We start from the raw sequence: 27,984 nt of genomic DNA on the forward strand, positions 1-27,984 counted from the left end.
GGCTCTTGTAACTTTTTCTTTATTCCTCTTTGTTATCTAAGGAGGGGAGTAGTGGGAAACAACCAGACTGATAACACAAAATGGCTTGAAATCCTTCATGCAGAACAATTCTACACAGGCTGTAGAATTAGATTTGGCTGAAATGGGCCACTGTTTATATCCTTTTACAAATCATTTAGCATTAAGAAATTAAAGAATTTGCTGACCATTAGCCCAAAATAGGAGAGTTGTAAGTCTGAAGACTGCTGAAGTGTTGGATGGAGCAACATGAATCAAAAGGCTGAGTGTTGTGAAAGCCCTACCACCTCTTGTCTCAAAGTGATTCTTGCAGAATGTGCAGCGGCATACTCAGCCACAACATTTCTTCATGAAGAGGTTCAAAAGCCAAGACTGTAAGAAGACAGGTGGAAGTAGATGTATGTCTTGGTGATGATACAGCTAGATACAAAGTCCTGGAGCTGATCAATTCACTTTACCCTTTTCCAATGACTGGAGCTCCATCAGAAATATCAAGGAATATTGACCTTGTTAGTCTGAAGGTGTTTAAGAAGGAGGAAAAATCGGCAAATTGTTCCTACAAGTTCCTCTAGAAACCATTTGACAGAAGGGCTAAAATTTGCCCTTCTGGAGTGAGCACACAGTGGTCGGATGCCTCAGACTCCACAAGACATCAGGACCACTTGCACATATTGCCAAATTAGATCCATCAACTTCTTTCCACTGCAGGGTAGAACTGTGCTACTTCTATGGGAAAGAAAGTTTTAATAAAAGGTAATACGTCTTAGTGGAAGAAAATGTTTGCACCCTGATCTCTGTAGAGCCACTGCCTGCCTACCCTTTGCTTCCTTGCAATAAGGTACATCCTCCACTAGTGACTGTCATCCTACCTGAAGAGGATAAATGCCACAGCAGCTCCCATTATCAGGCACTCCTGGCCCAGGCTTGGTGTTCCCATGAGGCAGCGTAGTCACTGAAGGGGTTTCAGGATGAATCTGTTCTGTGTTGACTTGGTGCCAAAATGAATGAGGAAGACAACTAATGGTTATGGGGTGTATTTCTGCCTAACAAGCAAGTGAACTTGTTTGTTCATCTTTGCTTCAGCAGCTGTGGACACAGCCCATATGGGCAGTACAGAAATGGGGATATTCTGTCTCTGTAAATAGGGGGTGGAGGTTAGGCAATGGCATCCTTTGATACACACATGCCAGATGGGTTAGTATTTACCATCCACCACCTACGGGTGTCTATTGCACTTGCAATCTGGATGCTCTCAAGCAGGATCACCATGCAAAATCACATTCAGACCAAATTTGCTCGATCAATCGGATTAGATTGCATACCCTCTGTTTAATATCTAAATTAACAGATGACTAGCTTAGGAAATGTTTGCGAAGTAGTAAAATGAGTTGTGAGTCATGCATAAAATCAGTCTCACCCAAATGAGTGCAAAGCTTTGCCAACTCCTGCAGGAAGATAAAGCTTTGTCACTGGAGATCTCAGTAACTTCCCAGTAACTTCCCAGAACGAATTGAAATCTAGTAGAATATAAGTTGACTTCCATTCTGGAGGAATCACAGCAATATATTGTGTCAAAACAAATAAAGTGCATCAAAAATACAATACATACAAATTGCTTTTGGTAGAAGTTTTCAACATAGCTACATTGTGATGAATTTTCATGACACTACCTTGCTAGAGGTTGCATCCTGTTCTGTTCAAGCCGAGAATGTGAGTTGGCTGTTTACCAAGCTTGTGTTGAGCATGATGCTGAAAGGGGCTCTGACCTCCCTGGCAGTTCCTGAGTACATTTCTGTCACTTAATGTTGACCAGTCACCCCACTGATGTTTCAGTGCTTCAGAATAGATTTCCCTTTAGTCCTTCAAAGCTATGTAGCGGAACACTCAGGAAAGACAACCTCTTTCTATTTATTTCATTAGTTAGGAAAATATAATACAAGCAATAGGCTAATGATAATAAATGGAATTTTAAATGGTCTCTAGATAGCGAATTTATGTCATTCCCTTCTTTCTGATCTGATGACGGGTTTTGTTTAAACCTCCAGGTGACAGTCCTATATGTTGTTTACTTACTCAAGCTCCAAGAGAGCACTACCTTCAAAGGAATGAGAAAAAGTGCAACCTCAATGCATGCCACAGACATTTTCCATAGCAAGCAGGACAGCACACATCAAAGGATTTACTGTGAAATCATCCTGCAATCAGCATAGATTGATCTCAATAGACCACTCTTGACAGCAAGCATGTACTTCATGAGCAGTTACACACCAGTTTTTAAAACCAAGGAAAAAACTGTATATTGGGACTGTTTTTCAGCCTGTTTGCTACGTTTTTTGCATTCTGTCCCATATTGGTTTTACAAATCTTAGAAGAAATGTAAATGAACAACCTGGATACTTTAACAAAAGAAAAAGCCTAAGTATAGAACATCATCTGTGTTCAAACCACCAAATATTACAATGGAATCCCTGTTTACAAATCAGTTCTTTCTTTATTTAAAGTCTTTCTGATGGAAGTTATGTTATTTACCATATATATATAATATATATATAAAGTATATAGAGAGATTGTTTATTTGTAAATAGAAAAAAATCCTATGAAGAAGAATGTCAAGTTTTCACACTTTAAAAAAAATCATCAACATAAAGCCATGTTTAATGCTTGTATAATGTGACGCAATAAACTTTAAAATAAATTATGCATATGAAATATTTGCTGTTTGGTGTTCATGATTTTTTTTCTGTTTCCCTTATTTGTTCAGAAAGCAAACAGACCAGTTGAGTAGAAGCAAAAGTAAATGCAAACCTAAAAGGGCCAGGATCCATCACTGCCTTCTCTCTGTGAATCCTTTGTGTATTTACATAGTCAATTATTGTTTCTGTTGTGTATTTAGTTCACTTTTTAATGTTCCCACTTGCTTTTTCTCTTGACCCTGACAGATGCCACATGTAATTTGGACAGTGTGGAGGGCTCCTACTCCCATGGAATTAATTGGCTTGGCCATCCTTCATTTCATTGTTGGTTGAGTTTTTAGCTGGGAGAGATGAAGGATCAAGGTGCAGGAGCATGATGGAGACATTGAGAATTGTCTTGCTGCTTTTACACAAGGCCCTGGCTCTGTGTCCAACTAGCTGAGGACAGTGTATAATCCCAGAGAAAATATTATTCAAAATTAACTGTTTTAATTAGTGATGCCAATTAAAGTAACAAGCATATAGAAAAAAAAAAGCAAAGCAGGAAGAGTCACTTCTTGGCTCTGCAGCAATCATGGGAGGTGAACTAACAAGAAAAGGGATAGTTACCAGGGTCATCTGCAATGTTTAAAAATGTTTGCCTCTTACAGCAAGGTATTTTCCCCAGTAAAAACTCATTTTGTAGACCCACAGATATCAACTAGCCCAAACTTTCACTTCATACCAAAATTAGAGTTAAATGAAGTGCTCAAAAAAAGTAACTTCAAGCAATGACTTATGTGTTTTCTCTGTTTTAATAAATTATGTGAATTCAAAGTACTGAGGAAAAACTCTGTGACACTACATTTTTTTCTTAAGTAGGATAATCAGCAAGATTAGTCTTCTCTCCATGAACAGAACAGGTAGAAGCCACAGGTCACGCAGGATAGTTTAAGGCAGTATTGACTACAGTGCAAACAGGGATCTCAGCACAGAGTGGTGCAACATAGGCCATACTGATGCTGTTCAATAAAACAGCAATCAGTCACCCTCCTGAGGAGCAGGTTCAGATGGGATTTCAGCATGTGGGTTGGGAGAGCTGTAGCCATACCAGGTGGCACATAAACCAAGGGCTTGCAATAGGCTTCTCTTTTGTCCATGGCTTACTATGTGTCACTAAGCAGAGACACACAGAGGGACACCAGTCCTTTTCACCACATTTTGGTTCTCTGTAGCAGAGTGGAAATACCATTACTTACTCTTGATCAGATCTGTGGGATGCAAATACCTGGTAACTACAAATTATTTTACTCCAAGGCTCAAAAACTATTTTGCAGCACAAAGTGCAGTATCAGTTTTTGTCATGAAGTCAAGGCACAAGGCTGCATGAGCTGCACTTAACCATTCGATGTTTGGAAAGCATAGGCAGCTCATTCACTCAGTGGGCTAGTTGTCTCAGGGAGACTAGGACAGTCCCAGAACAGAGGCCTCTGTCCTGAATCCCAGAAGACTTTATACAGCATGCTATTCATCATCTCAGAACAGATCTTAGATATGGGGACACAAGATGTAACACCAGGTATTTATCCTGCTTGCTGGGATTTATTCTGCTTGCCCTTCTGCACAGTGTTCTGACACTAACCTGGTCACAGCACTGCAGCAGAGGAATGAGAGACAAGGGGATGGCCCGAAATTCTTCATTGGATTGTGCAAGTGCATGTTTCAGGAGGCAGAGAGGAAGCCTGCCTTCATCACGTCATTTTGCACTGGGTTAGCTGACGGAGATGTGCTCCTAGTGGCAAGCCGTGCACGGTCTATCTGGTCTGTACTCCTCTAGGAGAGGTCTGCTCCCATTTTTAATTCCTAATGTTTTCTGATCTTGTCAGCTCATCTTACACAGGAGATCACCAAATGCCCACTGTCACTGGGGCACAGAATAGATTAAGAGCTAAAGGGCCCAAATTGGCATAGATAAACTAGCACTGAGTCAAACCCCAAATTATAGCAGCTCAGCACAGGGTACAACTGCAGCATAACTTCTAGAGAGTGTTTAAGACACACAGTCAGTGTTTGATTTAAATCTCAAGCATGACAGCTTTATAAGCTTCACAGCTTGGCTTTCCTGCAATGACTTTTATTACCCAATTTGGTTTCATTGCTGTAGACAAGTTTTGAACACCTACATATACCCGTAGCAGAAAGTCTGCAGTGCAAAAACAACACAGTGGGTCAACTAGTCTGGTCCCTGTTGTACCAGAAAGCAGATAGGACAAGGAAGCTATGGTGGTTTTTACTCTTCCAAGCCAGAAGTACATGGTCAAGGAGGGATGTGCTGTTGAGCTCCTCTTGGCAGCCCCACCAGAGGATGAGCCATCCAGTACCCTGCAGCCACGGACAAGATTTTATCAAACTACAGCCTATGTAATCCCTTCCTTACCTGGGGACTGCACAGTGGACTCTGCTCACGATAAAACAACATACTCTGGCCTGATCTGTCCCAGTCTTGCAACTGAATCCCGTGAATGACAACAGGGACTGCACGAACACAAATGGCTATAGCGGGTTTCAGCTCACAGCCCCACACATAACGGCAGTGGCAACTGCAGGTGCAGCCTTCTCTCTTGCCCAGTACAGGAAAGAGGGCCATCTTCTTCCATTTACATCTTTGCTACAGTACACCCAGTCCAGTACAAGAGTGGTCTTTGGCCAGCAAGTGGTTCTGCTACATGGCACTGAATAAAAAGCCCAGATAGCTCACTTTATCATGAGGGCCAGCTCTGGAAGGGGAAGACAAGGCAGAAGAGTCAGTCAGGGAGTAAAGAGCAAGATATTAGTGATGCTTGCTTTCACCCATCTCCAAAGACACTCTTGTAGCTTCCAACAGTGAGTACACAGGAGTAGATGCAGGTAACCAAAGAATGAGTGGCTTAATGAAAGCAAATATATAGGACAAAACCAGCAAAATAAATATGCTGTCAGGATCAGTTCTGCAAAGCAACCAGATGGAGATAAGCACATCTCCTGTGCTACAAAAGAAGATCCACTGTTTCTTTCAATCTGATGCACCCTGCAATGATCCTACAGTACCCACCTCCTTGTACTTCCAATGACTTTAAAAAAAAAAAAAAAGGAGAACTAGCATGTCTGATGGAACAGTGCTCTTCCCAAATAAAAAATTTACCCCAAGAGTGAACTGAAATTCAAAGCAGCTATTTTCCAGGAGGCTCAAGAATATCAGGTAAATATTTCACATTGAACCATCACCTTAAGCCCTGTCACCAAGATCCAGAGTGAGAGAGAGAGCAGCAGGAAAGACCTGATTCCTTTCTTGACTCACGTCAAGGTTGTGCAAGGGTAACAGTACCACGAAGCTCAGCAGACTCCTGCCTGTAACCCGGCAGGGCTGGTAACTGACCCAGCACAGGAACGTCAGCAGTGCTTCACGTCAACAAAACTGTCCTCGAGGGCTGACATGGCCCCATGTCATATGTGAAGGCCATTGACTTTGTTCTTATCGCTTGCTACATCCATTTCGATGTGGCTGAAAGCAGGGTTGTCAGTTCCTTCGGCTGCGTTAGTAGATGTTTTCCAGCTCAACACTACCACTTTCTCTGCCTAAAAAAGAAAAGACAAAAGCCATGCTGGGAAGTGGAAGAAATAGTTTTCCTCTCTTTGACCTGTAGGAAGCAGAGTCAGGCCCGATTTACAGAAGGCCTTGCAGGAAAATGCACGTCAGTTGCTGACAGAGCATAGTTATTCATTGCAGCAGCTGGTATTTTTCTAAGGGTATGGAAAATTTCTTATTGCATAAGATGCTAGTTGTGTAAAATGTTCTTGTCACATAAAATGTTCTTGTCCTGTAAAGCATCTAAAGCATTTTTGGGTGTGCAAAGTTTTAATTGCTGTTTTCAAGTCTGGTGTTCTGTCACCACCACGTCCCTGAGCTATTGGATCCCAACCCTTGGTCCTTGCCCTATCTTTGACATGAAAAGAAAATTAACATGCATCATTGCTTTGATGCTCGATCTTCACTAATCATAATGAGATGTTGAGCTCTCCATGTGCAGAAAGTTGCTTAGTTTTATTTTTCAGTTTATTCTCAGTAATTAACTTTCTGCGCTAGTGGTGATGCCAACCACTTGCTACCCAGGCAGACACTTGTTTCTGACTCCACACGGAAACTAGCTGTGAACATTAGCTTCCATATGTTTGGTGGTTTTTCTTCTTTTTTCAGAAGACATCAGAGTTTAGTCATTAGTTTGACTAAAATAGATAAGATCATACTAAAAGGTTTTATTTTCATGGGGAGAAACACTTTGCAAACTGGACCATCTTAAAAATATGACCATTAGCCATACTACAGTATTCAAAAAACACTGAGCAAATCCAAACTTGCATGTTCAGCATCCTGATAGCACTAACTGAAGGGTTATTTCTAGTTTATTTTAAAAACTGTATTATGTTAGCGTTTCTAAGGGATGTTATTCTGCTCTACCCAATTTCTCCCCTTTTCTTGTATCATAGGGAGGGAGGGAGGAAATAGATACACTGTCTATCTAGAAATGCTTTTGCTCAAACAGTAGCTGATCTTGAAAAAAAAAAAAAAAAAAAAAAGACTTTAGAGAACAAGTTTACAAAGGAAGCTTTGCTGAGTCCAACATGTGCCTTGGATCAGCTTCCAAAAGACTAGTGAGGGAGTATTTTGGCAGAAACCTGGAGAACAACTGTCCCTTTTATCTCAGCTGCTACTCTGTTGTTACTGAAGTCAAGCTGTGGCCAAACACAGATTCCCTGCCTGTTCTAGCTGCTTTTCTCTCACCTGCCTTGTGCTGTGCTCCTGCCTAAAAGCATCAGGTGCTATTCATCCTGGTGGGAAAAGATAAACCAAGGATTGCTTGCCTTTGTCCACAGGAGGAGAGATTACTTGAAATTAGAGGATGCATAAATAACTACACTTACTGTATCCGATTTAGACCGTGAGAAGTTGGAAAGGAAATCTTCTTTGGTCAGCAGGAATTTACGGTCTGTGTTCTGCTTCAGTCCTCCTAAAAAATAGGCAGATTTCAATCAGCCAATTTTACACATGTGAATGATGTGTCAGAGCCCAGCTATGGGCACCAAGCCAGATGAACAGGACAGTCATGCAAAAAAAGCCATCAAGCAGTCACGGGCTGGATGTTACTTTCCTTAGGGATCATTTCTTTACAATGAAGTGTCCCCTGCATCTTTCAAAGTATGAAATGATCTTCAGGATCTACTTGAAATGCCTCAGCCCCTCTTCAGAGTTTTCTAGGTCCTCCCCAGGTTTCTGTATGCAAAAATATGTAAAATGCTGAGACAACCATCCAAGGAGGGTAGGGGATTAGTTGGATGTTTGGGCACTTTTAGTGCAGGGAAGATGAACTGCTGTGTGAGTATGTGCGTGGGAAAGAGAGGAGAGGTAGGTACTGGGAATTATCTCTATCACCTGGGAATTAAATGGGATCTTTTTCCACAAAGACCAGGGCGATGTTGAGTTGGTTCTCTGGAGTTTCTATTTCTTGGGCTGAGGAATTCTCATCTGGATTTACTGAGTTACTCTGATTTTGCACTTTGTTTTATGGTCCAATGGAGAGGCTTTCAGTGGAGTGACTATGGGTGACCTGATCCCAAGCTAGTAAGAAATGAAATTTGTCTACAAGCATCACTGCCAGAGCTCAACCTTGCCTTTGCAGAAAGAAGCATGTCAGTGAGGGAACTAAGGACAGGACAGAGGGAAGAAGGGGAGCAAATCCTCCAGCAGCCTGTGAGGAAAAGAAAATGGCAGAAGAGTATCTTGTGTTTACTAGTTGTAAGGCACAAGGAATGTACTGGAAGCCAATCTGTCTGCTGAGTTTGGAGTTTTGTAGTCCTGAAGAAAAACAGAATTCATCTCTGACGTAGTTATAGGTCAGGATAGTAGGTCTGAATTCTAACAGCACCAAAGTCTGATGAGTGATGTAGCAGGAATCTGACCAGGAGTAGTGGGGACAGCTGTGAGAGCAGCTAATTTTGTGCTATTTCTGCCATGCACAATGCAGATGACAAGTGCAGTTTGCATCTCACTTAGCTGCAAGAGCAGAAAGGCCACAAGCTGGAACTGAAGTCCCTGGTCTCATTCGTTGCTTTTACCTCTTCACAAGTAGTACAGGACAACTGAGAAAGGAGTTAACATTGACATGCACACAGTCTGCAACTCTGCTACATGCATGGGAAATGTGGTGAAAAGCATGCACTGTACAGGTGCATGCTTGAGTGCTTTGAACTCACTTAAAGTAAAACTGTTTTTGTCTTCTAGAAGAAGCATGGGTGTATCTCCTTGCTTTAAGTTGCTGCCATGTTCAGGGACTACCCTCCAACCTCAGACCCTGCTGGGATCTAACAGAACAGGAAAGACGGATAGAGTTTTTTGATCCTTGGGTTAAAAAACTGCTAAAACTTCTTTCTCCTCAGAAATTTAAAGTAATCTTTCCTGTGATTAGAGACCAAGCATAGGATTCAGAAGGCCTGAGAGGAGGAAATGTAAGTTAGGATGGGAGCCTTTATGCAACAGAACATGCAACAGCTGGAAGGGACCCACAAGGCTCAGCAATTCCAACTCCTGGCTTCACACAGGACTACCTAAAAATTAAACCATTTGTTTGAGAGTGTTGTCCAAATGCTTCTTGAACTCCAGCAGGCTCAGTGCTGTGACCACTTCCCCAGGTAACCTGTTGCAGTGCTCAGCCACCTTCTTGGTGAAGAACCTTTTCCTAATATCCAGCCTTTGCAGTACAGTCACCAGCACTGAGTGCGGAAATGGCAGTTCTCCATTTGGTCATCTTAGTTTGAAACAGGTCTAAGACTTATGTTCAACCTCAGCAGCGGAACTAGTACCTGTTAGGAGGCTGATAATCATTCCCACAACTATCGTGATAAGTGTCCCAAGTGTGCTGAAGTAGAGATAGGACAAGGAATACCAGCGGTCTGCCAGGACAGGCCTGAAAAAGAGCAGGAAAAAAATTAACCTCTGCTTTCTTCTTCCAGGCAACCTGAAAATGTTGTCTGTTTCCAGATAGAGTATAATAAAGAGCTACTTTCTGAATGAAATGAGCTGGTACTCTTAGTACTGTACCTCCAAACAATAAAAAGTGCATTGAAAATCTGTTACAAAACTTGCAGAAGTGTTCTCACAGGGGAGGAGACTGGTCAATGCAGTAGGCAACATGGGACCGAGCAGGTAAAACAGGACAGTCTTGTCTCTGCTCAGAATCTAGTGCAGAGCTGAGCACTCCAGCTATCCAGACGAGGGGGTACCATCTTTAGAATGTGCTGTATTATTTAAAGAAAAAAATATGGTAGGACATCAGCCATGTGCTGCTCTAAACAGCCAGAAATAATAGGGCAATTCTCACACTTCATTTTACATCTTGTTTTGGTCACCTTGACGGTGTGCTCTGTTGCCTTCCTACAGCCACGAGTCATGCTGGAGGTCTTGTGTCAGAGGTAGTCTGTCAGACTGGATATTGGGCACCTGTGTGTGCACCAGGGTATCCATTGCTGATTATATGGTGCTCTGAAGTATAATGACTAAGAATCTCTAGAAGTATGTTTGTTTAGCTCCTGTTCCAGCTGTTCCCTGTATTATCATTTGTAATTTTTATGTTTAATTGTGAGTGCCCAAAGCAACATGCAGCAACTGCAGAGGGAAGAAAACCCCTTATATTTTTCCCATTATACCAATCATAGTCTCTCCTGAAGTAACCCAAATGCTAGGCAGATGTTTATGTTGTTTTACATCAAACACATGCTGCAGATATCGCAGATGAGGAACCTGTATACCTTTCGGGAGCTTGTGTGCTGAAAATTGTTGTTAATGGATTTGCTGTTGATGTAGTCAGATTGCTTGAAATGGATATATTACAGCCATCAGTTGAGAGGGGCAGTGGCAAAGTCCTCTCTGGGAGTGGAGGATAAATCTGAGAACCAATTCCAACCCAAAGTGAAACAACGAAGCCAGTGACAAGACCCACAAATGCACCCTGCAAAACAGAAAATGAAACTTGGACTTACAAGGAATGCAGAAGTATACATAAAACAACATCAACAACAAAAACAAGATAAGTAAGAAACACTTAAAATAATCTAAACTGAAAGCTACATATGAAAAATAAACAGTTGGGGAGAACTGGGAATTTACTTCATTTAACTTTTGAGGAGTACAATGTTTGCTTGTGGCTCCTGAACATATCACTTTTTATTTTGCCACTGTGAATTTATAATCAAGGGACAACTTTGGGTTGTTTGGTATGGGGAAAAAGCTGGTTTATTTGAGGCCCTCCTTAAATGACTACAAAAGCATTTTCCCTTTTTCCTCATGTGATTTGTTTTTGCAAGAGTCTCTTCTGGATGGGTTTGCTGGGTGACAGCTAGTGATTCTTTTTGCAGCATATACTTAAAATTCACAACTGTAAAAACGTAAAGGTTAGTGACTAGCAAATCTTACTAAATAACAATCCTCTCAGACTGACCGATGGACCATACTCCCAGAGTTGGTCAAATACATTTTTGATGGAGTAGCCATTTCCTCTGGAAATGCTGATATCATGATACTGAAGCACTCTAGCAGAGCAATCCAATTGAGCCTGTCATTTAAAGAGGTTCATCACTTCAAGGTGGAAAGTGAGAAAGGGTAAAGATCCACATGGAAATTATTAAAGACATATGTGCTGCCCAACACAAAATTATTGGGGGTGGAGGGGGGAGGACATAGCCAAAATTATCAATTAATTTTGGTCCAACAGGGTTTTAAATTTGTACTTACAATTCCATTTGCAAAGGAGCAGAGGATTCCCAAGGCAAAAAGTCCTAAAAGGGGGCCACCAACCATGCCAAAAATGCTGAGTGCTGCCTGTGGAAGGAAGAGAGTCTATTCAGTGCTGTGCAGGGAAAGTTAAAGCTTCCAACAGGTCAAGAAGGGAAGCTGGTAAGAAGGAAATTATGGGTTTTTAATTGTCCTTCTCAGCTGGCAGGACTTTGTATAGTGACATGGGTGCTCAGCGTGGAAGCTTAGGCTGTTTGAGGCCACTAACAAACAAAGAATGAAGGCTAATCTCATAATGGTATCCAGCAATTATTTCCTTACACAATTCATTCTGGATTATTCAATGCAGGCGTGAAAAAGCAGCCTGACACTCACCTGCAGCAAGGCTCCCATGAGAGATGCCAGCGCAGCCATAGCGATGCAGACTCCACCATAAAACAGGCCTGTGTGGGAAAGGCAGAATGATGTGCAGAATGATCTGACAAAATGCCCACAGATGGAGAAATGCTTCCTTCTAACCCAGCAGGGCCCTGACATCCCCAAAACAAACCTGCTAGCATCTTTCTTGTTTTGTTTTGTTTTTTCCTAAAAGAGCCCAAATGGCCAGTTTTCTGTTTGCATTAAAAGGAAATGATGCAAACGTGACAAAATCCTATTCCTGTATATTACTAAAGATTATTTAAGCACTTGATCCTAAATGGATTGATCCATATGGATTAGCCATCACGCCAATACCCCATGCATTGTTCACATTTCTCAGCTTATCTCCTGTGATGTGGTTCTTATTTTGAATGAATAAATTTGCTTTTCTTTTGAGCAAGAAAGTGCATGATGGCAGATTACCGGGAGCTGGCAGTGTGACAAAGAACATCCTGGGCTACCAGGACATAGCCCCTCTTGCCAGCACCCACAACACTGGCTCATTTGTTTCCTCCACCTCCACCCCTGTTGAGTTACACTGCAAAAGGGTGCAAGCAATAGGTTAATCCCACTGCTAATGTGATAGCTCAGGCAACTCACGACAATACTGGAGCAATAATGTTGGAGAAACTGCTCTTAGGTGAAAATATTTCATATTTGGCACCTGTCACCACTCTGCTGTGCTCTGTGGTAGGGGCTATGACACTGTGCTGGGACTGTGTTTTTTCACACCTATTACACATGCTGCCTTGGGCCACACCTGCAGCTGGTATCAGGCTGTACAACCAGCAGAGACAGCAAATGTACGTCAGAGATGTAAGCCATCTGCTCAGCCCAGTTTTGACCCTCTTCCCTAAGGAAGGTCATTAAACACAGGCACTTATCAGACTGCGGGTCTGAGGGTACATCAGGGAAGATGTGAAGTTGTTCATTCTCTGGAGTGCTGTAGTTCACATATCGCTCTGTTCACAAGGTTTGTTACAAAACTGTTTCCTGTGCTTCTAGGTTTTAACAGATTAAAGAAAAATAGCACCTATTTTAATCCAAGACATTTGGTTCTGTACTACTGTAGATCAATATTGAATATATAGGCAGTCTGGCTTTACTGCTTAAACATCAAATGATGGATTTTTTCTTTTTTTCTTTAGAAATAGCTTGCTCCCCATTCTGCATAAAACTTGCACTGATGATCTCTGCTCCCCCAAGTAATGCAGCAACATAGTCCTACTGGTCTGAATGCACTTGCTCTTGCCTTATGCTGCCGTAAGTGATATCTGAATCAAGCCCTCACTTTGCAAAGCAAAAGTGGAAAAGATTTTCCAGACATACTCATCCCCATGGAAATCCATGACAGCTTCTTTTCAGAGAGCGATCTGAAGTGCGGCCTAACAAGGTCTTCAACAGTCACAGCAGCCAGAGCATTGATGCTGGAGGACACTGTGCTATAGAACACAAGATCTATATATTTCTTTTTTATCTTAAATGCTGAAATCACAGATAACAGATGGATTACTAGGCTGAGAGAAACCGCTGCTGTCTAGAATGGTGTCAGAGAACAAATGCAACCACTGTATTGGTTGAAATGACTTATTGCTGCAGGTGATGCAGTTAATAGCTTACAAAAATCATTTAAAATAATTGCTCTTAGTGAAGACAAGGCAAATCTTAATGAAAAGATGGGGCTGGAGAAGTCAATGAAAATATCTGTTACATGTGGTATAATGCTATAAACATTACTGTAGCTATGTTGTACAATTACATGTTTATAATATTTAAGAATTCCTACAGCGGAGGGGCTTTAAAGCACGGAGTTACAGGGCTTGTTAGCTCTGTACATCACCTATGGTTAGCTATTTCTTCATGCTGTTAGTACGGAACTCCAAACAGCTTTGAGTCTTAGGACCTCAGAGCACTGCTATTGAACACTATAAATTTGTAAGATGCAACAACAAACAGCTCATAGTGCTTTTCTTAAAGAACAAGGAAATGAAATGCAGAAGTTTTAGGATAAATGCAACTTTAACATGAACAAAAGAAAAAGAAAAGAAAAAAAGTCATTAGAATCCAACTTACCTTAATGTCCCACTGTAGGCACTAGCTACAAAAAGCCCTGGCATTCCTGGAAAATCCTTGAAAATATCCAGCACTAGGTAAGGCATTAGCTGAAAAAATTCAGAGTGTAAGAATTATTACTATCTTGTTGTAATTTTTCTTTTTTTCCTGTATTATTTTTTTATAACCTTCTCACTGGCATTCTGCCTAGCTCTTCTAATTTTGAATGTCCCATTTTGCACTAGTTATTGGTTTTCTACAAAGAAAACGATTCTTAAAACATCCACTTGAGACACAGACAAGTCTGTTAAGACAACCTAGCAGAGGTGAGCATATCCAATGATGACAGTATAGGTAACTAGCACTGACCAGCAGGTAGTCTGGATTGTACTTCACTCTATCAGTAGATTATTGTATCTGCTGTTGACACCACAAAAATGTTTTCAGATTAAGTCCAATAACTTTAGGGTACCTTAGAACTATTTCCATATTGGAAGCTGTGTGCCATCTGTTGACCTTTGCAAGATCGGAATGTTGGAAAAAGATACATATTTTAAGATTTTTTGCCTGTGAACCATTTTTTTTTTTAACCAACAAGTCAGTCTTGTAGTATCTTACTTCTAGGTTCCACCAAAATAATTTGACTGAAAGGAGGCACCTAAGAGTCTTCAGGTATCCATCTTGGCCTTCCATACCTCATCTTACTCTATCCTTAAGTCCTGCCACCAATACTCCGTTATCTCTGCTCCTTTCCTCGCCTTCCAGCTATTGTCCATGGGGATTTGTCCAGAGCCTGCAATTATCTGAGGCATAAACAAACAAAAAAAAAGATCTGCAGGTCTGTGATAGCCAAGGAGATGCTGGGACTGATGGGTCCTGAAGACAGGTCTGCTGCCTTCTCCAGGTATTCCCTCCCACCATGGTCTAAACTTAATCCCTGTGTTACAGACACACAATATAGACTTGGCATGTCTTCATTCCCATCCTCAAGCTCTTGAACCCACCAGAATGGCTACACATTCTCAGTGGCTGCTTCCTTATCACCCTTCCCAAGGGGAAGGATGCCTCTGCCCCTTGCTACCCACTGAGATACGGGGCTGTACCTGGTCGAGTGCCGACACCTGCTTTGCTGACCAGGGGTCGCATTCCTTGTAGATGGAGTACAGGGACAGTCCGCAGAGCGTTGCACAGACCAGGATTGCCCAGAGACCCACCAGGTTGATGTAGAGGGACCTGTGCCAACATGCATGGACACAACATGTTAGAGTTATACATCCCCCCATGCTACAATTAAAAGACTGGACCACAAGTCCCCTCCAGAGCCAAGCAAGCAGGTGCCCATGCCTCATGTGGCTGCCCACCTGAACAGGAATCATGGCATGGCTCCATGTGACGCGATTTTGTTCTTGGTAGCAGTCTCAGCACCTGTCCTCTGACAAAGTCTACTCAAGGGATGATGGCAGTGATATCGCAATCCATATACTTCGTCATGTGTACAAGTTTTACTTTACAGGCAGCTGGCAAGAAAACACTTTCCCCCTCACCACGCCCCTTGGCAGAGACAAATCCCAGATAGATTTGCAAGGTGGGGTGCCCCAGATCAAAGTGTTGGGTACCTTTAATCAGCACCACCAATCGTTTGCCTCTGGAGCTGCACTACCACACTTACACAATGCTGGAATCGTGCTCATAAAGCAACAAAGTCACCGTTTCCTCCCAGCAAAGCCTCCACGGAAGGCAGCAACAAGGCATGTGTTCCCTTGTCCTGGGACCTGCTTTTAAGCCACTTCCAGCTTCCACTTCCAGAGATCAAGAGGTCACCACTGACCCCAGAACTTCCCCGTTACTAATTTACCCCCTTGGAACCTGACAGAGTCAAAGAATCCCATCCCCGCCCCATGTCCTTCTGGGAGCTACAGCTGACACAGAGACAGAGAAGAAATGTGTGGTTGTGAGCTTCTTTTGTCACACACAACAGGCAACCTCTATGGGTCATGAAAAACAGATCATTCCCCCAGCTGTTCCCCACCCCACAGCCCCCTCCATGAAGGTTTTTCCATTCTACCTATCTCCTGTTCTCAGATGCTTCTCAGCTCTTGTTGACTCCTGGTTCACAAAGCTCTTCAAGTTGTGGCTCACCTAATGTCGTCAGTTCAAGCAAACACACCCAGAGGGAGCCTGGCCTTGGAAAACAGCGTTCCTTTCCAGCAGTGGCCTCCTGGTTATCTGCGTATCATCCGCTGATAGAGATTGAACTGCCTGAAAGATCACATACACTAGACCTGTGCCAACTAAGACCTCTGCTGGGTGGATCCCTGGAGGACCTTTGGTATCTGTGCAAACATATCCATGCCTGCACTGCTGCAGTGGGCCTTTTAGTGCTTTCAGTTTCCAGGAAGGCAAGGAGCATCAGCCTTTGGACTGCTCCAGAGGATCATCAGGATGAATGAAGAAGCAAACATAACTTTATAGACCTTGTCAGGCATTGAAATACATATTTTTAGAAACCAGTAGTATAGGTTAACTAGATGAGCCAGCAGTTTTATGCCATTGAAAAATTATTGGCAAGCACAATGTAAACTCATAAAAAGACCTATGTAAATAAAGGCTGATTGGATAACACAGAAGGGAAAACTCTGCATTTATGCTTCATATTTGCAATTAGTGCTTATCGAAACACAGCACTAGCAGCACTTTAAATTTCTCTCTATGCTAAGTAGGTAAAAAGTAGTAGTAAAAAAGTAGTAAAAAGTAGTCCCCTTCTTATAGACACATATTGGCTGGATGTCTAACATCAATTTAGCTGAAGCTGTTCCTGCATTGGCATGGCATAATCTACCTTGACATAAGGCACTCAGAAGCTGATACAGATCAAAATTTAACGAATGAGTTAAATCAACGTAAAACTTTTAAATAAATGCAATAGCAGTGTTAGTCTAAAGCCTGTAGTAAAGGTTAGAAAGTCAAGAGAAACACACGAAAGCAAAAGAAATTCTCTGCATCCAGCAATTCCTGTTTTTAAATTGCATCAGTGTCTGACAGTGAAAAGAAAACTGCGTTTTTCATCTGATTTACACCTCTAGCTCCTGGTACACCCTATGACTAAGCACTGTAGTATAATTATTGTAGCAGGAGGGAGGTGTTCCCATTAATTCTGGATGAGTAACATGAGGTGGAGTTTGGGTGAAGAAGGCACTGTGACTGTGCAAGGCTTATTTTTGGTGGTTGGTTGTTTCAGTCTGTCTCTAAGATTTTAGCACTGCAACATGACAGCTGATGACCTTGAAAAGAAAGTAGAGGAAAATGTGCTGGTAGCCTATATTTTTCTGAAAGTGTACCTCTCCTGCTCTGAGTGCCTGATATTGCTCATATTTAAGCATTATTTGATTTGCCTAGTCACTGTTTGAGGATGACAGCATGTGTTCATACCTATTGGTTTGTTTCTTGAATGGGGCGAAATCTTTTCCCAAAGCCTGAGAAAATTCTTACTTTTGTGCCATCATTTAAGGCCTTCCTGCAGCCCACAAGTTGGGACCCATGAAAGAATTACTTCCTCAGATCTGATTCATTATTAAGTAAAGCCTTACAATAAATGCTATGGAGGTGCAAAGCCTTATTATTTTGACCCGATGACACTTGACACTTCTATGTACAGATTAAATGGCAACAAGAGGTGCAGGCCACCAATGTAACTTGCCAGTAGTGTTTAATTATGTTTGCAAATGAACTAGATAATCATCACAGAATGACAGCGTTTACAGCTGTAACAAACTGTAACCATTATACAAAAAGATTTCTCCATGCAAGAGAGGCACAAGAAAGATGCCATGGAGTTCAGCTGCCCACGCCAGCAGGAGATGACTCCAGCAATTAAGGCTGTGCCACCACTAATATGGTATGGGCTGTAGAGTCATAGCATCATAGAATCATTTAGGTTGGAAAAGACCTTCAGGATCATCAAGACCAAACAAATAAATGTGTACTTTTATTCGTAACTCTTGAATCCCATCTAAACCCTCCAGAACCAGACAGCCTCCAATCTTGGTCAAAGCCACTGCAACAGCCCAGAAAATCAGCCCAGAAACTGCCATGGTGCCACATTCCCCTTGGCCACGCTGCCTCTGGGACACCTTCACAAAGAGGGAAGGGAGGGTGCAAGACTGGACCATAGCCCAAAGTAGAGCAGGTGCTTGGGAAGGACAGTCTCACTGGCACACAGATTGGGCACAACGTATGCAGCTGTTCCCCTGTACACAGTCATGCCAGGGGCTGTGAAGAAGCCACATGGTGTGCTGGGAATGTGGCACTGTACACTGGAGATGTGGCTGACGATGAGCACCATAAATGTCTGCAGCACAAATGACAGGAAATAATTTCCGTTATTGCCGAAACCAAAAATATTTCAGTTCTAAATTTTACATGATTTTGTGGGCATTTTGCTGACTTTATGAAGTGAAAACCTTCATAAAACTCCTTCTCTACCACATATCACTGCATTACAGAATTTAGGGACTACAGTTACAATGTGTACTTATATATTTCTCCCATAAATATACTATATATACTTGGCAATAATTCTTACATCCAGAGTTGTGAACTACGGGAATGACACTGAAGATAAAGGTAAGATAACAGAGTTAGTAAATATATTCTGTTCTAGAATAAAGACTGATCAGAAATATATAAACTCGAAAACAGAACTCTCTGCCAGTGTCCATAATGAATTCCCATTGAAAAAGTCAAGACAATTGAGAAAACAAAATATATGATTCCCCAACAATTTTATCACTGAATAAAACATTCCTACATTTTCTCACATTTACACCCATTGGTATGGAAAAATCTTTTAGGTTTTACTGAGGTAAAATTTCCCCACACTGGTTATATTTAGTAGAGTAGCAATTCAAGATGCTGTCTTAATAAGGCTTCAGCACAAGTAAGTACTATATTATTTGGTCTTTAGGTTGCATATAAACTTAATGCAGCTATTTGTATGCATTAATAGTGGCACAGTGAAACAGTCTGGCAGAAAGCTGAACATTAGAGTCATTTATATGTAATTCAAATATCCGCATTTATTGTGATGATTTGTCTTGTACCTGGTCCACAAAGCAGAAAGCAAAAGTTGTTACCTTTTACAAATAGGTTTTATAGAGGCAAAAAACACTATTTATAAAAAAGTTTCCCCTATAAAGAACAGTCATTGCTAAATTAAGACATTAAGAGTTACTGTAAACAGACTTACATTTTTGCGTGGAACCTGCTTTTGCATGCAATGTATCTCTGTACTTGGGACTGGTTGACACCATAAATGCCAGTCCATGTGAAGGTTCCACCTATGACAATTGTCCAGAAGGTATGCCTTTGCAAAGGATTAGGATTAAAGCTACAATGAGAGGGGAAAAAGAAAAAAAAAATAATGAAATGGAACTTGGGGAAAAAAAATGGTGGAAAACTCATTATCAGAAGACTTTAATGACTAGGAGAAAAGATTTCCTCTAATTCTAAAATAAACTCTCCTAATTTGGCCTGATTTTGAATATTCTGATATTCCACCTTTACATGAAATCACAGAGAGCAGATTTTAAACTCGGAGCTGAAATCCTGACCTAGTGAAACTCTGGTCTATCCAAAGGTGAATTTTAACTAATTTATTTGCCTATAAACTCTAGTTGTAAGTAGAGCAGTATGATTTCTGTGACTATTGTGATGAAATGAAGTTCCAGTAGAAAGTCTAATATGCCTGCTTATCTAGAAGGACATGAGTCTAACACCAATACAAAGGTGTGTTTGCATGCCCAGCCTTTGTAGACAGAGACTCTGTAAAAAATTTGCTGATTTAGCTCTAAGTGAAGAACAGATTTTAAATGGCATGAATATTTTTTAAATGACACTTTAATAGTGTTATTTAAACATTATAAAGTGCTTAGCTTGGTGAATAATGTAGTATTAATTCACATATTACACGCTTTTATTCCTTTTCTTTTTCCATCTGTGAATTCTACGACTGGGGGAAGAAGCAATGCTGCATAACACTGCAGTTCAGCCAAAAAGGTTGAACAACCACTGTTTATGAGAAGAAAAAAATATCCTTAGATTAATTATTATTTACGGAAGAACCTGGTAAAGAATTTTTTTAGAAAGACCTGATGAATATCCCCATTCACATTTGGTGGAATCCAAAATGCGTCCTTAAGACACTTACTTGACAAAGTAAAAAGATTTTGCTCTTCACAGGATTTAGCATGGTGTTAGCCCTAAAATATCTCCATCAAACTACATAAGTTTGTTAAAAATTATGTAAAATTTGGGTCCCAACTCCCCTCCCCACATGGACTCTACTTGTCAGAATAAAAAGGCACAACATCTGCAAGTACAAACTCACTCCCAGAAGTTCAGTCGTCCTCCATGGTAGGAATCATTTACAATGTGTCCAATTCCTTCCTGAACTACCACTGCTCGTATAATCACAGATGAGAATCCAGCAACCATAATTCCAACCTGGAAAACGTCTGTCCACACCACTGCCTTCAGACCTCCCTGCGTGAGGAACAGCACATATCAGATACAACGGGGCAGCCGTGCTCTTGCTTTACACCCACATGCAACTAAGAGCAATGTTACTATACAGATTATGCATGACAGATTAATTCCGTTTTACCCCTGAATAGAGATAATTCTGTATTGGGATGTTCAGAAATTGCATCCTGCAATCTGTTCAAGACATGCTGGTCTTTCTGTGAGGTGCACTAAAAATTACAGTGGCCATACACATAGGTTAAGCCAGTATTTCCTTCATCATATCTCCTGATTCAGAAGTTTGCTTGTATCAAAAGATTAATGATCAGACTGTGCTCATCTTGCTCATATAGTAAGACTAACTACAGAAGGCACACCATTCACATGTATTAAAATATAAAAAAAAAAAAAAAATATGTCATGGAGGTTTCATTTACACATTTCTAGGCATTTGGTCAACTAGCAGTGATCTAAAGGCCAATCATTTCATAAGGCACTTATTATTTTCAGTGGTTCTTGTCCATAAAAGCCTGGACTATTATGGTTGCAGTGCTTGACAAATTCCGTATCTAAACTCTACAAGACTAGCAGAAAAGTCATAGGAGGATTTTTAGGAAGGAAATCTATCTTTTTGCTGTTATTTCAGCAACAACAGCATTTTGAATATATCAAAACAGAAAAGGTTTGAGTCACACTGTGGCTGCCTTTGCCTCCTGAGAAGTCACTGGGTGAAGTCTCTGTGGCTGCAGCTGTGCTGTGAAATGGGGCAACTCAGTTACTAGGTGACTTTTCAATAAATTCTACATTTGATGTGAATGGTGAGAGGAAAAGACATTTCCCTCAGCTGAAGAGCCAACATACCAATGTGCAGTAGAAAGTGCAGACCACACCAGTTGCCACCACAGCACCCCACAAGTCAAAGCCCGTGACTGAAAAAGAGTGAAAGAACATTAGTATGAGGGAGGCACTGGGGAGACAAAATACTTAAGGTCTATTTTTCACACCAATCTGGTTTCTGCAGACAAATCGAAATAAGTTAAATGCAAAAGTAGAAAGTAATAAAAAAAAGGCAATTAAAAGATTTGTGTGTCTGAACCAGGGGATTCCCGTCAGTGCCTGAGCTTGACACACTCACGTGCTGCCCAGCACGGCTCTGTGGGGCTCCCCAACAGACAGCCCCGGTTAACGGGAAACACGGCAGCAAAGCTCACGGAAAACATTGCTTCTAGCTAGGTCATAGTTTGTTATGGCCTGTAATTACAGGTCAAGTATCAGCATCAAGGACACAAAGCATGTGGGACTCGTACACCAGAGGAGACCAGTGCAGGCAGCGTTGTTTTTTTTCTTCCTTTTTGTTCAACAAACAAGCCAAAAACAAACAAACAAATAGACAAAAAAAAAAAAAGAAAAAAAAAAAAAGATTGTGATTTTCATTTTAGCCAAAACAATTAATTTTTCTATTTTCATTTTGTTATTGGCTTTTCTTGCCAAGTACACAAACTAATTGTGCCTAGTTAAAAGTTTCATTTGGCTCCCTGTGAAAGCTTTTCCCCCATTTAAAAATAAATGTAGCCCATCTTCAAAGCAATAAGTCATTCTGGAACAAAAAATGGCAATAATGCATCCTATCCTGTCCATTCCTTCAAAATATACTTAATTTTTCATGTTTTCTGAGTATAGCCATGACCTAATGACAGCATGAGAGAACTGGAGTAAGTGAGAGCAGATTTTTTTGTTGAGCCACTTCTGTAATTCTTTACAGCCAGGATTAGAGAGTAGGATTACAGCTGGGAGGCTTTCTATCAGTGTTCCCATCAGGATCAACAAATCCTGGAAGACTTCACAGCCAATCCTTCAGCTGTATCTTTTGGTGAGCATTACAAAAAGAAAAGCACGCCAGTGCTATGTGCAGAATAAAACTATAACTTAGAAAACAGTGTAGTACGGTCATCTTACCTTGATTTAGTGCTAACGCTGGAGCATAAATGACAATGCCAGTGTATAAAGTCTAGATGGGGAAAAAAAGATATAAAATGAAAAGAAGAATCGTAAATTCCTGGAAAAGGTGACAGGTTTCTGAGATGGTTTCTCTTCAAGCACTTATCCAGCCTATATTTCCTAAATTCTTAACTGTTGAGAAATAATTTAAACTGTTAGAAGATGTATGTCTGATACTAACCAGCACTGCAGTCTCACAACTTAGTCTGCTTAAAACAAGTACCACAATGACTCTTAAATACCCAATTCCCCTTCAGTTTTTCCTGGCTTTTATAATTAACTTGTTTTATTGCTTTAAAACTGCAGTCATATTGCAGAAACAAGAGCAAAAGGAAATTGGTTAGGTTTACACATGGTTTGCCAAGGAATCTATTACAATTTATTTTCTCAGTCTTGGGATCAATATGCCTCTCAGTATGCAACTGCAATGCACATGAATAAGAACAAGAAATACAGCATTAGTTAGGCATTATGGATAGAATTATAAGGGTTTACAGTCCTTGATGTAAGATGAAGCCATGCATGATCATCAGCTGATTTTCACCCAATACAGGAAGATACATACAAATCAAAGAGCTGCTCTACCCACTTTTAAGAGCCAAGCGGGATTCATACACTGGTATCCTCTATAATTTCTTCGTGTTTACTTTTTAAGTGCCTTTTCACCATTGCCTCGTACTACCAGGACAAGCTCAGCAGTGGCATGGATCTGAGCAATACAGCTTGCAATGAGCAGATGACTTCTGTCAAGGTCAGCAGTCTTGATTCAAGGGATCTAAATCCAGGCTGAGCTGACTTGCATCAGCTTCTCATGATTGAACTCTTTTGATTCCCTGATTTATACCAGTGGGACCTGGGCATGGAAGTGCAGCAGAATCAGAAGTTATCCAGAATTCAGCAAGCTTTTGCCCTTCCTGCAAATACGGAGTCCAACCCAGCTAATCCAGCACAGGATAGCTAATGGGTGGACCACTTGCTGTGGCTTTTGCGCAGGAAAAATCCAGCCCCAGTGGCAGAGCTCTGCCACATGGCCAGCAGCTATGCTGAGGCGAGCCAAGAGGTACAGGGAGTGGTCATGCAGCTGTGGAAAGCAATGAGCATGGAGGGGCGGCTGCACCCAGCATTACCACATCACCCTGGCCCCATGCTGTGTGCCTGGTACAAGCACAGGCCAGAAAGGGTGGTGAGACTACCATGGAAGAAGAGATCAGCATCTGCCCCTGTTGAAAAGAGATCAACATCTGCTGATGGTGGGAAAACCAGGGAAAGAGCCCACAGCTGCCCATGTGTGTGTGCACGTGCTTGTTTCTCTCTATGCTCTGAGTCCTCTCCAGATTTACACGCTTAGCTTGCACACCCACAGAGCTCCCAGCCCTGACAAACCTCCCCTCAGGACCAGCTGCATCACTTCATAACCAACAAGTACTGACACTTGTCAAGTGTGTGACTTCTCTGTGTGACTTCTGCCCATGCAGTGACCATCAGCATGGGCTGCTGAATCCCACTCACTCAGAGTCACCACAAGAAAGGGGCTTTCCTGTATGAGACAAATGAGTGCCAGAAGCTTTGAACCATCAGAAATTAGCTTTTATGATGCAAATACAATCACATTTTTGTGTCATTTGAAGCAAGAAAGATAAAACAATCTTTCCATATCTTCAGTATTTTTTCAGGTTGTATTGCTATATATCCTTATTATTTTTCTTTTAAACACATGCCAATAGTCACAGAATGGTTTAAATTACACCATTAGGATCTTAGGGAGTTCCCTTTCCTCACTATTCTTTTAATGATTCAGGTTATTTAAATTGTTAGTGCTGGGCACAGAAAGACAGCTATAGATCATTAGTGAATTTCCTTGTATACATATTTAAGTTGTATAGAATTATTTTTCTGATCTTTACGTGATTACACTTGGTTTGTTCCAACTTACTCAACTGTGATGTCTTCATTTCTGCCCATGAAATACCACCATGATTCATGCATGCTACCACTCCACTTTTCCTATGAATTTGTGTATCCACAAAATCCAGCTAAGCAGCACTGTTTACATAAAAAATTAACATTTCAGTGATCACTATCTTAGTGGTACAACTGTGATTGCCCTAAAACTCTCATAGTGGGTCTTAAAAATACCAAAAAGGTCAACAAGCAGAAGTGTAACTTGAAAAGCCTTCTAATTCTATATTCATTCTTGCTTTGAATTCCACAAAAGATCCACTTCATAACTGTGAACAGAACATATTTTTCATGCTGGTGTTTCACAGCATCTGGCACATGCTCACTGTACGTCTGAAAGCTGTGGTCTCACACTGACTCACCGAACGGGCTGGATACAGCAAACCACACCAAGAAAAGTTGCAGGGACTGCTTTAGTTTGACATTCCCTAAGGCAGTGATTTGCAACTTTTGTTTGCAGACGCCCAGGTTTTTCCCAGCAGTGGTGCAAACCCTTGTACTGCTAGTGACAGGCTCCTGACAGCTTGTTTTCCTTGTCACCTGTCACAGACCCTTGGGAATTAGTCAGACTCCCAGAATCCACAAACCACAGGACAAAAACTGCCGCGGCAGGTAATAAGGACACATTTACATTTTGAACTTGTTGCTGAGGGCAGGCAAACAACTCCTTTACATGCTATTTCCCTGACATGAAGGGTCACTTGTCTCTTGGCATGGGCGCTGATGCCAAGTGACTGCTCCGGGTGCTCAGCAGTGCCTGGGGAGACCACTGGGGCAGGCAGCCCAGCATCCACTGCATACTTTGGAGCAGAGATTTCTTTGCCTTGCTCCCAGTCACCTGTGCACTGTGATGACCGCGTCAGCTGCTCAGAGAAACAGCCAGCTATGCTGAGCTGGACAGTCCTGGTGGCTACAAGGACCAGAGAACTGCTCTGAGGTTTACTTGCCGTTTGTATAATGAAGAGGACCGTTCCACAGAGCCGCAGGTATTTATTGAATCGAAGCTCTAAATACTGCAAAAGAAAAAACAAATGTTTATCAGAACTTGCCATTATTGGCAGGACTACAGTGAAGCACTGAGCAATACAGAAAGGGCATAGTGTTGTTTTGTTTTCATGAATGGACAAAACTTAGTATAATTGTGATGGATATCTCTTTCAACTTCATTTGATATTTCTTCAGACCTCACTGCTAGGTAACCACACGTGAGCAGGTGACATAGACATCAGCTAGTCAGTGACAGAGCCCCCCAAAAGGAAATTGGTGCTACACTGCCTCAGCGCACTCTGCAGGCAGGGAGCTGCGCGCTGGGACTTGGCAAAGACCAGCACCTGCTCTGCACTCTGCAACGTTCATAACGACGTTACAGCAAACAACAGAACCTGTTTGCATTGTGAAATCAGAGTGAAAAGAAAAACATTACGGTTATGCCTGAGCCTTAGTCAGTTTGGAAACTCCAGCATTACACATATCCATCTAGACTGCTGAGAGAGGGCAGAAGGTCTTCAGTGGCCAGCGGTTTCTTGCTCCACAGTAACCTCACCTTCTGCTGCCCAAGGCAGCTCACCATCTTCTACTAGTAAGTGGAAATTTAGCCTTTCTCAAAACAGGAACCCTCACTTTTTGTCCAGCCTGCGAGCACACAACATCTGAATGAGTTTGTCACACTGTAGGGCAGATTTCGTTCCACCCTCTGTCCTAACAACCCCCTAGGGCATGTGGTGGCACAAAAGGGATCTCCTTTACCTGCCAATCTGTTAATTTGACACAGAAAAAAACTGAAAAATCTAGAGAGCTCACTCATGTGGTGACCATTTAAATTGTGATCTGTAAACATGTTCATGCCAGGAAGCAATCCTGAACCCCCAGATGGACGTAAAAGGTTGTCTGATCTCTGAACTCTGTCCACAGATAGAATGTGTATCTTTTATAGGTGTGTTATCCTGACTAAACCCTGAGATTATCAGTGAGTTTCTAGTCATAATTAACAGCCTTTAATGAGAAGGGACGTATTTTAAATATCACAAGTGACAAGTCCAAAGATTAGTAGTTTAAAATGCACTGGAAACCACCAGTTATTTCTGTTGGTGAATTCTTATCTAAATCTACCAACAGAAATCTTGTTTTCAGCCTTCAGTGCTGCAACGCCCCTGCTCAGTGTAATAAAATACAAAAGACCAAAGTAGCTATCCAAGGACTTTCACCTGCACTGATGCTCCTTCCCTAACACCCTCTGTGAGAAAAGCGATTTGCCTCCAAATCTGCAGCTAGGAACCATCTTCCATGCAAGATCAAGAGGTTGCATGGACCTTCTGTGTCAGAAGAAAGCCCTGACCAGATGCTTCCTCGCCCAAAAAGAGTCAGACTCGACCTGTGATGTGTCTTACCACCCCAGATTTCTTTGCACTGCTAGCTGTAGCTAAAACTTACATTCAGGGTTGAAGACCAGTTCAGCCATAGTTTGGTGAAAGCAAAAAAAACTTTGCAGACAGAGCACTTGCTGATCTCACTGTTCAAGGAATGGAAATGACATCTACTGCTGCAGCAGGTGTCTCCCCAAAATCTCTAGGAACATCACAGACATATACTGTGCCAGAGGGGGACTTTTGTGGCTGCCCCTAAACTCAGAAGCCTACCTGGAGGGAGCATGAATTGAGAACTCTGGTTGCTATGTCAGATGCTCTTGATGTTGGATGCACTCTGTATGTTAGATGCTCTTGGTATATTAATTACACATCATTAACCACACATCACCACCCAAGCTGCACAAGGATTAAACCACCGCTAAACTGAGCACCTGGAGTGAGGAAACAGATCTGGCATGGTGCAAAGCTCCTGAGCTGCAGCAGCAGGGTGAGCATCTCCTCTCTGCAGAGGCCGTGTGGGCAGATCTGGGGACAGAGCGTGTTGCAGCCTGTCCTTGGGAGAGACACAGGATACAGGGCAGCACAGAGTGCGGGGAGTTGGGAAAGAGCGTGAGAGGAGACACAGAGAGAGCAGTCCTGAGAGGGCCCCCAGCTCCCTGAAGGCTGCGGAAAGGCTCCTGCTGCTCCACCTTACCTCGTAGGTGCTGGTAATGCCCAGCCTGTAGAAGACAGGCAGGAAGATCTCGGCACTGCACAGCACCACCAGCGCATAGGTGATGGCGAAGATGCAGAAGATGGCCCCGTAGCGGTAGATCTCAGCGGGGGTGCCCAGCACCGTGACAGCCGACATGAAGCTGGCGGTGAGGGACAGCGCGACGGGGAGGGCACTCATGCTGCGGCCCCCCATGAGAAAGTCCTTGGAGGTCTTCTGCCCCCCTCCCGCAAACGCGTAGTAGATGCCGATGGCAGCCGACACCAGCAGCATGGCTGCGAAGACCACGTAGTCCCACACGCTGAAGCGCCCCATGCCACCTGCCCTAGCGCCCGACGGCCTGACACAGACCCACACGGGGCTTCTCCCCGGTGTTGTGTGTGTGTGTGTGCGTGCGGCGAGAGCCGGGGCCGTGCCGCCGGGACAGCCTTATAGGGCCCGGCGCCC

General features: G+C 42.2%; 2 protein-coding genes across 12 annotated transcripts in view; one reads left to right on the plus strand and one right to left on the minus strand.

The window, feature by feature from the left end:
- The window catches only part of ANO4 (anoctamin 4), a 221,767-nt gene extending 217,766 nt beyond the window's left edge, over positions 1–4,001 (plus strand). For all 11 annotated transcript variants that reach the window (XM_084506049.1, XM_084506040.1, XM_084506047.1 and 8 more), the window contains one exon: positions 2,064–4,001. The gene's annotated coding sequence lies outside the window, so the exon portion shown is untranslated. The remainder of the gene's footprint in view (positions 1–2,063) is intronic.
- On the minus strand, positions 1–27,984 carry SLC5A8 (solute carrier family 5 member 8). The gene is made up of 15 exons (XM_084506058.1): positions 27,520–27,984; positions 25,407–25,472; positions 22,459–22,510; positions 21,364–21,431; positions 20,369–20,523; positions 19,229–19,369; positions 15,087–15,216; positions 14,005–14,093; positions 13,261–13,373; positions 11,887–11,954; positions 11,512–11,598; positions 10,530–10,729; positions 9,585–9,688; positions 7,650–7,735; positions 1–6,305 (listed from the first exon to the last, which is right to left on the minus strand). The coding sequence occupies exons 1-15, from the start codon at positions 27,850–27,852 to the stop codon at positions 6,174–6,176; spliced, it is 1,824 nt and encodes a 607-aa protein (XP_084362184.1). The 5' UTR covers positions 27,853–27,984; the 3' UTR covers positions 1–6,173.

The sequence above is a fragment of the Aythya ferina genome (assembly GCF_964211825.1).
Source record: "Aythya ferina genome assembly, chromosome: 1".
NCBI classification, from domain to species: domain Eukaryota; kingdom Metazoa; phylum Chordata; class Aves; order Anseriformes; family Anatidae; genus Aythya; species Aythya ferina.

Bases quoted from the DNA above. Each gene is read 5' to 3' on its own strand.
- SLC5A8 (XM_084506058.1), bottom strand. From the start codon at position 27,852: ATGGGGCGCTTCAGCGTGTGGGACTACGTGGTCTTCGCAGCCATGCTG. The intron at 20,524-21,363 runs GTATGTTGGCTC...TTCCTCACGCAG, and splicing joins GCACTTTCTACTGCACATTG to GGAGGTCTGAAGGCAGTGGT. The intron at 6,306-7,649 runs GTAAGTGTAGTT...TTTCTTTTTTAG, and splicing joins CACGGTCTAAATCGGATACA to GCAGAGAAAGTGGTAGTGTT.